The sequence below is a fragment of the Folsomia candida genome, unplaced genomic scaffold, assembly GCF_002217175.1.
Source record: "Folsomia candida strain VU population unplaced genomic scaffold, ASM221717v1 Fcan01_Sc001, whole genome shotgun sequence".
NCBI classification, from domain to species: Eukaryota; Metazoa; Arthropoda; class Collembola; order Entomobryomorpha; family Isotomidae; genus Folsomia; species Folsomia candida.
This window is the reverse complement of record NW_019091193.1, coordinates 153,763-164,528: the sequence shown is the minus strand read 5'-3', so window position 1 is coordinate 164,528 and position 10,766 is coordinate 153,763. Positions and strand designations below refer to the sequence as shown.

Below are 10,766 nucleotides of genomic sequence, written 5' to 3'. Positions count from 1 at the left end.
TTCAATTAGTGCGAAATGCTAATTTATATATAGAATGGTGTGACAAAAGTGTTTGCCAGTGCCAACGGTGTAAGTGCGCGGGGGCGCCATTACGTTTTTGCCTAGGGCGCCACATGGCCTAGAACGGGGCCTGTAAATACCACGTTGTGTAGTTAATTTAGTTTCTTTACTTAATCTATTTTTTAGTGTTACTTCCTGTAAACCAGTCATTAATTTGTACTGATCAAGGAATAACATGTGAATAAATGACTATCAATCAATCAATCAATACATAATCACTCATTAAATCCTCCTCAAACTACTCGAACCTTATTTTATTTTAGTCAAGTTTTTATTACTCTCGTATTCTGAAAAGTTGGAGAGTTCTATTTTTAAAATTTCTATTTTTATTTTTAAAAGTTCCCGAGTTTTATTTATGAATTTTATTTTTATGAATTTTTATGAATTCGAAGACGTTGTCTCACTTTCCTAGCTTCATGCTGGCTGGCGCCTCGCCAGCCTCGCCTCGTGGCTCTGCCATCACTCACGCGCTCTCCTCGTCCGGCTCAAAATCGTATTCGCTCCAGTCATTTTTTTGATTTTAGTTTTTTAATTTCTGCAAAGTTATTAGTACGAATTTAGAAAATGACCAAGTCCAAGGGAAAGAAGAAGTCTGGCTCTAGGAAGAAGGAAGAAAAAGTCGTCGATGAAGTTGAAAAACTTGAAAATGAAGACTCTCCAATGCAACAAGGCATTTCCGAAGCTCGTCAAACAACCTCGGCTTTGTTGACGGAGGCGGTAAGTTGACCGATCTTTTTTATGGATAAAATCGTCATTGCAGAATAAAGAGCTTATCAATTTCCTTCTGCAACGATGCGATGTGGAAAAAGTGCATCACTCTTTTACTACATTTCGACATTTTATTCATTTGCTTTGCCTGGATGATTAACGTTTGCTGAATTAATTGCAGAACGGGCTGAATGATGATCTCAACAAAGAAGTCGAGACGACTGAACCCGAGAAGGGGGCATTTGGATTTTGTGGAAAGGATCGTTGCAAGAAATGCCGGAAGATCTTGGAGGTCGAAGATTCTATTGGAGGAGTATATTGCCACTTTATCTGTCCTCAGAATTTTGTCTTCTGTTCGGAAAAGTGCAAAGAGGATGATGGCCACAACTGCGAGCCTTACGAATATCGGGCGAAGAAGGAGGATCGAATGGTTGCCGAGATGCAAAGTACGGTCGACATTCCTGAAAACAGCGTCTTGGCTGATATGGCAATAATCATTGAGATTCCATGGTACGTACGTTGCTTAATCAGTATTGTTGAAATTATTATTTCTTCCTTGTTGAACATTATCATATCACATTTGCCAATTATTTTTGCAGTGTCGCCCATTACAAGAATCCGAAGTCTATCAGATCCGTCATCGAAGTCCCGTGCATTCAATGTAGCGTCGTAAATCAGGAAAAGTGGGTCGAAAAGGGTGAACAAGAGTATGGCATCTTCGATATAGTGAAGGCGACTGACTGCAAAAGGTGCAAATGGCCCGTGTGTCCTGATTGCAAACAGGTAAATGCTCCACCTATTTCATTCCTGGTATTAAAAATCCTGGAATAAGTCTCAGACAGAATTCTAATATATTTTTTTAGCTACATCACAAAGAATGCAAAGACGACTTGGCCGTTTTCACGCGATCATTTGCATCACGACGACTTCAACATCCCATACATCTGAATCAAGACAGTGCCTTCTGGATGCTGGGACTAATGCGGTTATCCATCCTGGAACAGAAGAACAAGGATCTCTTTCAGAAGTTCGAGCTGCTTATGAAGGAGAGGGATTCCAGCTCCTTCGAACTTACCCGCGATGATAAGCTGTACTACGATAAGTTCTTGGAGGAGTTTCAGAAGCATTTTCGTACTTTGCCGCTCTGGAGTGGGCTGGAAATTAAACGCATCATGGATGCGCTTATGTACTACCGGGTACATACGGCTAGCATTTCTTGGCCGGGTGCACATGTGGGGTGAGCTATTTTATTTACTATCATCAGTCATAATAATTGTGCTTATTTTGTACGAATATAATCTTATCTTTCAGCGTTGTTAACAAGTGTGTCCTGCTTGGGGTCAAACTCCACTTTGGATGTACTCCAAACATCATCCTGACCAAGGAACTGGGCGCGAGTGGGGTCGTCTTGAAGACTCTGAAGCCAGTCAAGCAGGACGAGATATTAAGTCTGGGGATATACCAAGATGGAACTGTGCCAGGATTTGGCGTTTATCTTCGTGAGCGAGGACCCGGACACAAGAAGGAATGCACCTCGTCTGCATGCATGATTTGCACGAAAAAGGGTTAGTTAGTTTGTGGCGTTTATTTCAGTGTTGTGATGCAAAGTACCTCTTAACCCACCTTATTTCCCTTAATCCAACTTATAAGTTGTATTTAACTCCAAGTTATATAACTATTTATATTGTTAATTGAATATGTAAATTAATCAATGATAAATATTATAATTACTTAATGAAATTTATTTTACTCATTGAAATACATGTGTAAATATGTATGCATGAAACTCTGAATTCTGATAATTGCTTACTTATATAACTATGCAAAACATATCACCAATTTTTTTCGGGCATATAAACTAAACTAATAACAATGTCACTATTTTAATACGGGATTTCTAAAAATGCAATCGCTAAATCCTCAAAAAAATGATCCGAACAAAAATAGGCAGATGAGAAAAGGTAGGTTGAAACGAAACATTACTTTTATTTCTACTTTATCGAAAATTTCCTGATTGAAGGGATAATGCAGAATGAATTTAAGATGGAATTTCAACTGGGCTGAATAGAAAATTGTTAAGTTAATTTATAACGTACTTAATTGCTTTATTTGTTTCATGAACGGAAATTAGTGTACCTACTTATACGCATGGAATGCCAATAAATGTGCGGAAATTTATAGTTTCAAAAATCTATATTTAGGGTCCTGCCTCTTCCAGGCTTCGCTACCCCCTGGCCTCAAAACTGCAGAGGGTCTGGTACTCCTTATCATTGTTTGCAATTTTATTTGCACATTCCTTCTTCAACCTTTCTTGTGAGCATTCCTGCGTCGCCCGTCCGCACGAGTACAACATTCCACGTTGGTGGAGGCATTGGTCCAGGAAATTGTCGCATTTACAGGTCCTGATCTCTTCCCTTTCTTGGGCGTTGAAGGGTCGGACGCAGAAGCATTGCGGCACAGCGTGGGGTACCACTTCGTGGGTCATTTGCCAATCCGCGTCACAGTGGTCGAAGGGGCCCTTGCATCGCGTCTTCATTTGACTACTGCTCCCGTCTAGACAAGTTTTCTGCTCGGAATTCTGAAATTTCAAGTTTTGTTTAATTAGCATATTTCAGGTAAAATGTAATCTCTAAATTATCAACCTCAAAGAAGGATGCGAATGCCAGGCAGACGAGGAGAGGCAAGTTGAGACGAAACATTATGTGTATTTTTATTTCCTGACGAATAGGATTGAATGAAGAATGAATTTAAGATTTAATCAAATTCAGGGTTTTATAGGGAATTTAAGAAATTATATTGTTTCATCAACGAAAGTATTGTACCTAGATATTTACTTATGCGGTAGGAATGCAAGTAAATGAGAGGAAATTCATTGTTTCAAAAAAATCAAGTGTTTACCCGAATTGTTTTTTCCGATCGTGAGTTAAGTTATTCATATCAAGCAACAGGATTTAGGAGTTGAATTAAATAAGAATTTTATGTCCAATTCCAGTCTGGCAGGGCAACAACCTTTTGCTTCCTCTTTACAACTTTACACAATTAATTAAGTAGTCAGCCAATAATGTATTAAAACAATCAAACTAAATATATCCATGTTATTGAACTATGCCAAGGATTTATTTTATCAATTAACATCCGCTATAGTGGTTATTCAAAAATTTAAATAATTGACCATATTTTAGGAAATACAGTACAGATAATTTTCAATCTTGAATCATGCAACTCTCCCGTTAAAGTGAGATATGAAGATTTTAGCCGGATATGTATGGCTACACTCAAAATAAGGTAGTAATGAATCATTACCATGCGGAATGACTATATGTCTCTACCACGTCGGTTAGGATTTGTCGTACAAATGGTAATAATAAATTCAGGGAAATTCAAATTCATTACCAAATATTAAGGAAGTGAACACCATTATGTATTAAATTTGAATTTCCCTGAATTTATTATTACCATTTCTACGACAAATCCTAACCGACGTGGTAGAGACACATAGTCATTCCGCATGGTAATGATTCATTACTACCTTATTTTGAGTGTAGTCACGACAGATCATTCGAAGTTTAAAAGCCACACCTACAGTGGGTGTGGTTATCGGCGCATATATATTATATTATTGCCCACACTTATCTTTGCTATCAATTACTGAATTATCGCCAACTACATGTGTAACAATAAGATTAAGCTATGGGCGTATTTATCACGATAATTGCTTTACATACACTCTTAGCAACTTGGTAAAGAATTCCTAATAAGCGTCTTTACCGAGCTCTTGGTAATTACGCGTCCTACAAAAATTATACGCGATTATTACCGCATCAATACCAAACAGGTAACTAGCCTTCCACCGCAATATTTTAAGTGATCTTTATAATTTTGGTAATAAATCCCTACTAGCCGGTAATTATATCCTTCAAATTTAGATAACACTCTTTACCATAATTCTACTTAAGTGCAGTACAAATGTTTCCCGTTGTGGTGCTGATGAGATCTACATTTTGGTGTAGTTTATTACCGTAGAGGTAAGAATTTTAATACATTTGGTATGAATTATGAGACGCTACAAAGTGGCACATTTTTTAGTTTTATTTTCCGCTCAACTCAATTCAACATGGCGAAATTAATCGGTTTTTTGCCCGACGTAAAAAACTGATAAAAACTTCTGGAAATTATATAGAATTTTTGGAAACATGTAAGTATCAAATTATCATATGTATGTATGTAGGTGCCCTATCAAGATGGTGATCTAGCACCATCTTAATAGGAACGAGTAAATAACAATCTTAAGTTTATTTTTTCAGTGAAGCAAAAATTTGAGTTAGAAATCCGAACAGAGATTTTTCTGCCAGACGACCAGGGGGAGGAGATCGGCGACGAAAGTTTCATCAATAATTTACGGTGAGTAATTTATTAAACTTAAATTATTCTTAGTCTGCAACATATCGTATATTTTTAGTTACACATCCTGATGAGTCGCCGAAGTCCAATAATGGTTTCAGAAGAACCCAAATTTCAAATGATGTTGATATTTTCACTCAGGTTACAATCAGTTAACGGTATTTTTAACTATTTAAAAAATAAATATATAAGATAAATTTTCAATTTTGAAGATTGCAAACGCTGCAGTCACTGAGAGCGTCAAAATTTTCCGTTTAGTTGCAGAGTGCAATGAGAAAAACTGCGTCGATAAAACGTCGTCGACAACTTTAGCTAATGAATTTGTAGCCAAGTTAATATAGGTGAAAGGGCGAGTCATTAAAGCCTTCTTAATATTTAATAATATATTTAATTTGATCAATTAAATTTCAAAGTTTCTGTTACAACCTCCTATCAGAAACACTTAGCAGCCGCAATAATCAGGCTACTACCTTCATAAAGATATTCTAAGTCAGTGGAGGGTCTGGTGAGTGAAAATTCATGGATTATTTAAATGTGCTCTTGTATTGAGAATTTCTAAAAATTGTGAATTTTTAATCTGCAGGACATTTTATTTGATGACGTCAACCCATGTGGACTGATCCAAAATCGTTGATTTATCGGAATTTGAAGGGGGAACAGAAGAATAAATATGTAAATATGTATGTATGTAACTCAATAGTTAACATTATACTTAAATTTTATAATTATGTAAGTATGTTTCAAAATGATTTTACAACAAATATAGTTGATTAAAAGATTATTGTAAAGAAAAACAAAAAATCTATTCTTTTCGGTGGAAATCTGCACAACATTTGGTAATAATGGGGTATACATAATAAAAAGCATTAATACCGGCATGAATAGGACACCGTGTACAAAATGGTATGGTTTATTACCAGGCGGTAGACATTCTACTACATATTGTAGTACATTTGTCATACATCGCGGTATTAATTTTATCCCGAAAAGTGTTCTTTATTACCACTTCGGGTTCAATCAATTTCTTTACCGGCTGGTGGTTATTATTACCGTTTCTGCAGAGTCATATACGTGTGCATTTTGGTAATGATTTGGTAATGATTTTATTTAGAGTGTATTTGTTCCGTGAACGGAAATTATTATACGTACCTACAAATACTTATACGCAAGGAATGGCAGGAATCCCAATAAACGTGTGGAACTTCATTGTTTAAAAAATCAAAGTCTGTAACCGAATTGTTTTCCGAGTGGGAGTTACATAAGTTGACTTACCTATTTAAATATATCGCAAAGAAGAATTTTACAGTTAAGTTAAATATTTAAGAATTTTATGTCAGCAAAAATTCCGGGCCTATAACAACCTTTTTCTTCCTATTTATTGGTACACAATTAACTATTCAGCCAATACATACTTTGTGAAAAATTATTCAAAATATGATTTTATTCAAGGAGAGGATGGTCATCATGACCTCCGACTATCGGTAGCGGCGCCCCAAACTTTGTGTCCAGGTAGACATTAGGTCGGGCCCTGCCTCCACCAGATTTCTCAGATTTTTCACGGGCCTTATCCTCAAAACTGCAAAGGATCTCGTACTCCTTCTCATTGTTGTTTATCTTATTAGCGCATTCCTTCTTTATCCTTTCTTCGAAGCATTCCTCCGTCGCCCTTCCGCACGAGTACAACATTCCATACTGACGGAGGCATTGGTCCAGGAAGTTTTCGCACTTGCAGGCCCTGATCTCTTCCACTTCTTCATAGTTGAAGGGCCGGACGCAGTAACATTGCGGTATGGCGTAGGGTATCTCTTCGTGGATCATTCGCCAACCAGCGTCACAGTGGTCGATGGCGCCTTTGCATGGCTCTTTCATTTGATTACTGCTCCCGTCTAGGCAAGTCTTTTGCTCGGAATTCTGAAATTAAAATTTTTGCAAGTGATTTAAAAAAATTGTTTCAGATAAAATTTAGAAACCCTCTATAGTAACGCGAGTACGGTATTAATGTTGGTATCGCTTGGGTTTAACATGGTACCGGTCCTTAAAAATTTGCTACCGATATTTAATACCAAGCTATTACTATACGGTATTACTTATCAATACCACGACGGTAGAGTCGTATACTTATTAATACCGCTTGGTCTTTTTTTAATATTAGATTTCTAAGAGTGTAATTGTAAAATTCTTAACCTCAAAAAATGATGTGAATGCGAGGCAGACAAGGAGAGGCAAGTTGAGACGGGTCATTATTTTTATTTTCACTGTGTGGAGAATAGTTGCTGATTGATGGGATTATGAAAAATGAATTTAAGATTGAATGAAATTCGGGGTTTTATGGAGAATTTAAAAGTTCGGAAATTAATTTTGTGCAGTATTTGATTGTTTTATTTGTTTCATCAAAGGAAATTCTTGTACCTACTTATACCAAAGGAATGGCAGGAATTCTAATAAATGTGAGGAAATTCATTGTGTCCAAAAAGTGCTTACCCGAATTGTTTGTCCGATTGGGAGTTAAGTTATTTATACCGGGAAGCTGAATTTGTGTAGAGTTGAATTAAATAAGAATTTTATGTCCGCAGAAATTCCAGACCGGCAGGGTAACAACCTTTTGCTTCCTCTTTAGATACACAATTAATTAGTCAGCTAATGCTGTATGAAATATTCTCGCTATGCAGGTTATTTAACTTTGGCAATGATTTTTATTAATTGTTACATCCTTTATAGTGATTATTTAATGGACCAAATTTTGCGAAATAAATTATTCTAATTTTCAATCTTGGACAATGTACAACTCTTGCCTTTGCAAGTCTTAATTATTTCTCATCTAGTACCATCCATTATCGTAATTTACTGTCTTACATAAAATTAGAAAATATTGAAATTAGATATTTTATTTATTATCTTTAGATGGGGATCCTGAAATCTTTGTTCGGGTTCTGAGTTTACATATCCATAAAAGTGTTCATGTAAATTTTCTAATATTTTTGTCATATTTACATATTTATTTTAGCTTTGAGACTATGCAATGCTCAATAATTTTGTGTCAAGTTGTGATACATATGTTTGTACATGTGTAATGCTTGACTCATTCACAAAAAGTTATACAACAAAAAGTTCCTGGGTCCGTAGTATGTATTTACAATGTATGGCAAAATGCATAATTGTACTTACACCAAACGAAATAGATAATACATGCGTATTTCGATCCTCTTCCAGCCAGTTAGCCTTTATAACACCCGTATTGAAATCGTATCCATGTTTATGGCTACTCCTAATCTAAAAAATTGTAATCACACGTGGTCATAACTATTTATGTAATAGCTACATAAGTATGTATGTAGACCTGACAGGTTACTCATACATCCTCAGTTGATAAGTTATGTAAGTAATCTTTTGTGACAGCGTGACCATTCGTCACTAACCTCAACAAGCCTTTTTCAAACATTTTAATTGCAATAATAAATTACTGGCAATTAATCCTTACACTAAATACATTCGTCATTATGCATTAATAAATGAACAAAGTTAACACCATTTATGATGACATGAGTTGTCCAATGTACATTGTACATTCATATACATACCTACATATGTACATATTAATATGCGAATGAGCATCCTATTTATTTATGTATAGGTATATACTCATGTACATAAACATCTAACTTATGTATATGTCCATTAAATAATTCAATTACTCACATATCCATAAATTACTAATTGTTCTCCCTGACCCCTCCAAAGTTCTGCATAGCGTTCCACAATGTATTATTAGACCCTATAGTGTTGCAAAAATACCTGGGGGTGTGCCCCATAGCTGTTCATTTCATCTCACCACAATCCACAAAACCACAATCCACAAACCAATCCACCAACTACACTCCACAATTCCACAAACCACAAACCTTTCCACAAACTACAATCCACAATTCCACAAACCACAAACCTTTCCACAAACTACAATCCACAATTCCACAAACCACAAAAAAATCTTGTCCACTTTCCACACCACAGTCCACTTTGTGGATCCACACTGTGGTTTGAACAGCTACATATTCTAATTATGTAGCTTTACATACATAATTAAACACGTGTTTCACAATTTTTCATAATGCTCAATTGCAACGAAGTTTTAATGGTATACGTGAGCGACAATTTGCATTTTTACCGCGAAATTTGAAGATCCAAATTCCCGCTTACGGATTATAACATCGTTTTCAGTGTGCATTATCAAAAATTATGAAACGTGTTTAATTATTTATCTAAGGCTATATCATTCACAAGAAGAGTTCCTCTTTGGCATCCAACCGTGCACCACTATCTCTCTCTCGCTCTGCAACTGGATCCTCTTCCATCTGGGTCGCGGGTGTGCCAGGGCAAGTAAAGTGTGTCCCAAGGCCTTATCGCCATGTGAGCCTCGTCCACTCACACCCCCACCTGCGTGCCTGGTGACACCCCCTGCCACACCCGTCCCAGCAACGACAAGCTGAGCCATCAGGCGAAGATGGATTCGCCGGACCCAGTGCACGGGAGGATCTACGCCATGGAGGACTCCCCCAGGTAGGTCATTGTTTGGTATATCGGGGTAGTGACCGTGGGGGGTGGTTGGTGGAAGAGTGAGGACGGGGTCGTGCATGGCGGTGGGCAGCGTAGTCGGGCCTACGGGGGTCCCATGACCCGGTTGTGTTGTGAGGAGTGGGTGAAGGGGCAAGTGGGTAGTGTCGTTCGGCCCCGGTCACACTGTGTGACCGTGAAGGGGACACGTAGCCCGAACCCGAAAGGGTGCTAGGGTATTTCGTGGTCCGTGGACACCCCGCGCAACAACCTTCGCTCGTCTTGCTTCCGCCTTCCCGACGCCGTCCTCATTGGGATATCACCATTATCTCTCGGGATCTGCCTATGATCCCTATCACTCATTTGTCCTGCCTGGGTGTCTGTAGTCGGAGCCGAATGGACCTCTGGGCCACATTCCCAGAGGTGATAGTGGTTTTCCTAGCTCTCCACCATAGCTAGGTTTTCCCACTATCCTCCGACTACTCTGTTATACATTTACATATCTAACTCTGTAATAATTCCATGTATTTGATGAGGGCCACCGGCCATATATCAATAAATTTCTATATATATATATCATTCACAAGAATGCCACAAAGCCTAACAATACCTACAAACTACAGACCGGTCCACATTGTGGACCAGTCTGTGGTTTTGTGGATTGTAGTTGTGGACTCCACAAATCCACAATTCCACAAACCACAAAGCTTTCCACAAACTACAATCCACAATTCCACAAACCACAAAAAAATCGTGTCCACTTTCCACACCACAGTCCACTTTGTGGATCCACACTGTGGTTTGAACAGCTATGGTGTGCCCCTTACAAAATATATATATGAATGACGACTGGGACCCAGGAAATTCATTTCAAAAAATTTTAGCGACCACACCCCCTATGGGGGGAGTTACTCCCCCAGGGGTGTGGTCGTCATATTTTTATATTTTTATAATCAGCAACTCATACCAACCCGGGATTAAAATTTTTGAGGATTAAAAAAAATTTCTGGCCGAGATGTAACCGTTTATATATACCAAAACGTGGGTTT

General features: G+C 37.6%; 1 protein-coding gene and 2 long non-coding RNA genes across 4 annotated transcripts; 2 read left to right on the top strand and 1 right to left on the bottom strand.

Moving 5' to 3' along the window:
• Positions 1 to 541: 541 nt before the first annotated feature.
• Positions 542 to 3,906, top strand: LOC110841697. Its single transcript, XM_022087389.2, has 5 exons — positions 542 to 777; positions 950 to 1,278; positions 1,368 to 1,551; positions 1,632 to 2,005; positions 2,080 to 3,906. The coding sequence occupies exons 1-5, from the start codon at positions 625 to 627 to the stop codon at positions 2,336 to 2,338; spliced, it is 1,299 nt and encodes a 432-aa protein (XP_021943081.1). The 5' UTR covers positions 542 to 624; the 3' UTR covers positions 2,339 to 3,906.
• Positions 3,907 to 4,466: 560 nt separating this feature from the next.
• Positions 4,467 to 5,518, top strand: LOC118437868. Its single transcript, XR_004836434.1, has 5 exons — positions 4,467 to 4,793; positions 4,855 to 4,963; positions 5,073 to 5,169; positions 5,228 to 5,327; positions 5,428 to 5,518. It is a non-coding gene; the product is annotated as an uncharacterized LOC118437868 (long non-coding RNA).
• A 994-nt stretch (positions 5,519 to 6,512) lies between these two features.
• LOC118437869 lies at positions 6,513 to 9,649 on the bottom strand. Of its 2 annotated transcripts, XR_004836436.1 has the most exons (3): positions 8,866 to 9,649; positions 7,651 to 7,780; positions 6,513 to 7,080 (listed from the first exon to the last, which is right to left on the bottom strand). It is a non-coding gene; the product is annotated as an uncharacterized LOC118437869 (long non-coding RNA). The 2 variants fall into 2 exon arrangements; XR_004836435.1 differs by lacking the exon at positions 8,866 to 9,649 and having other exon boundaries at positions 7,651 to 8,859.
• Positions 9,650 to 10,766: the final 1,117 nt, after the last annotated feature.

Coding starts and splice junctions, on each gene's coding strand:
- LOC110841697 (XM_022087389.2), top strand. CDS start 625: ATGACCAAGTCCAAGGGAAAGAAGAAGTCTGGCTCTAGGAAGAAGGAA. Junction 1,552..1,631: donor TGTGTCCTGATTGCAAACAG/GTAAATGCTCCA, acceptor ATATTTTTTTAG/CTACATCACAAAGAATGCAA. Junction 2,006..2,079: donor TGGCCGGGTGCACATGTGGG/GTGAGCTATTTT, acceptor CTTATCTTTCAG/CGTTGTTAACAAGTGTGTCC.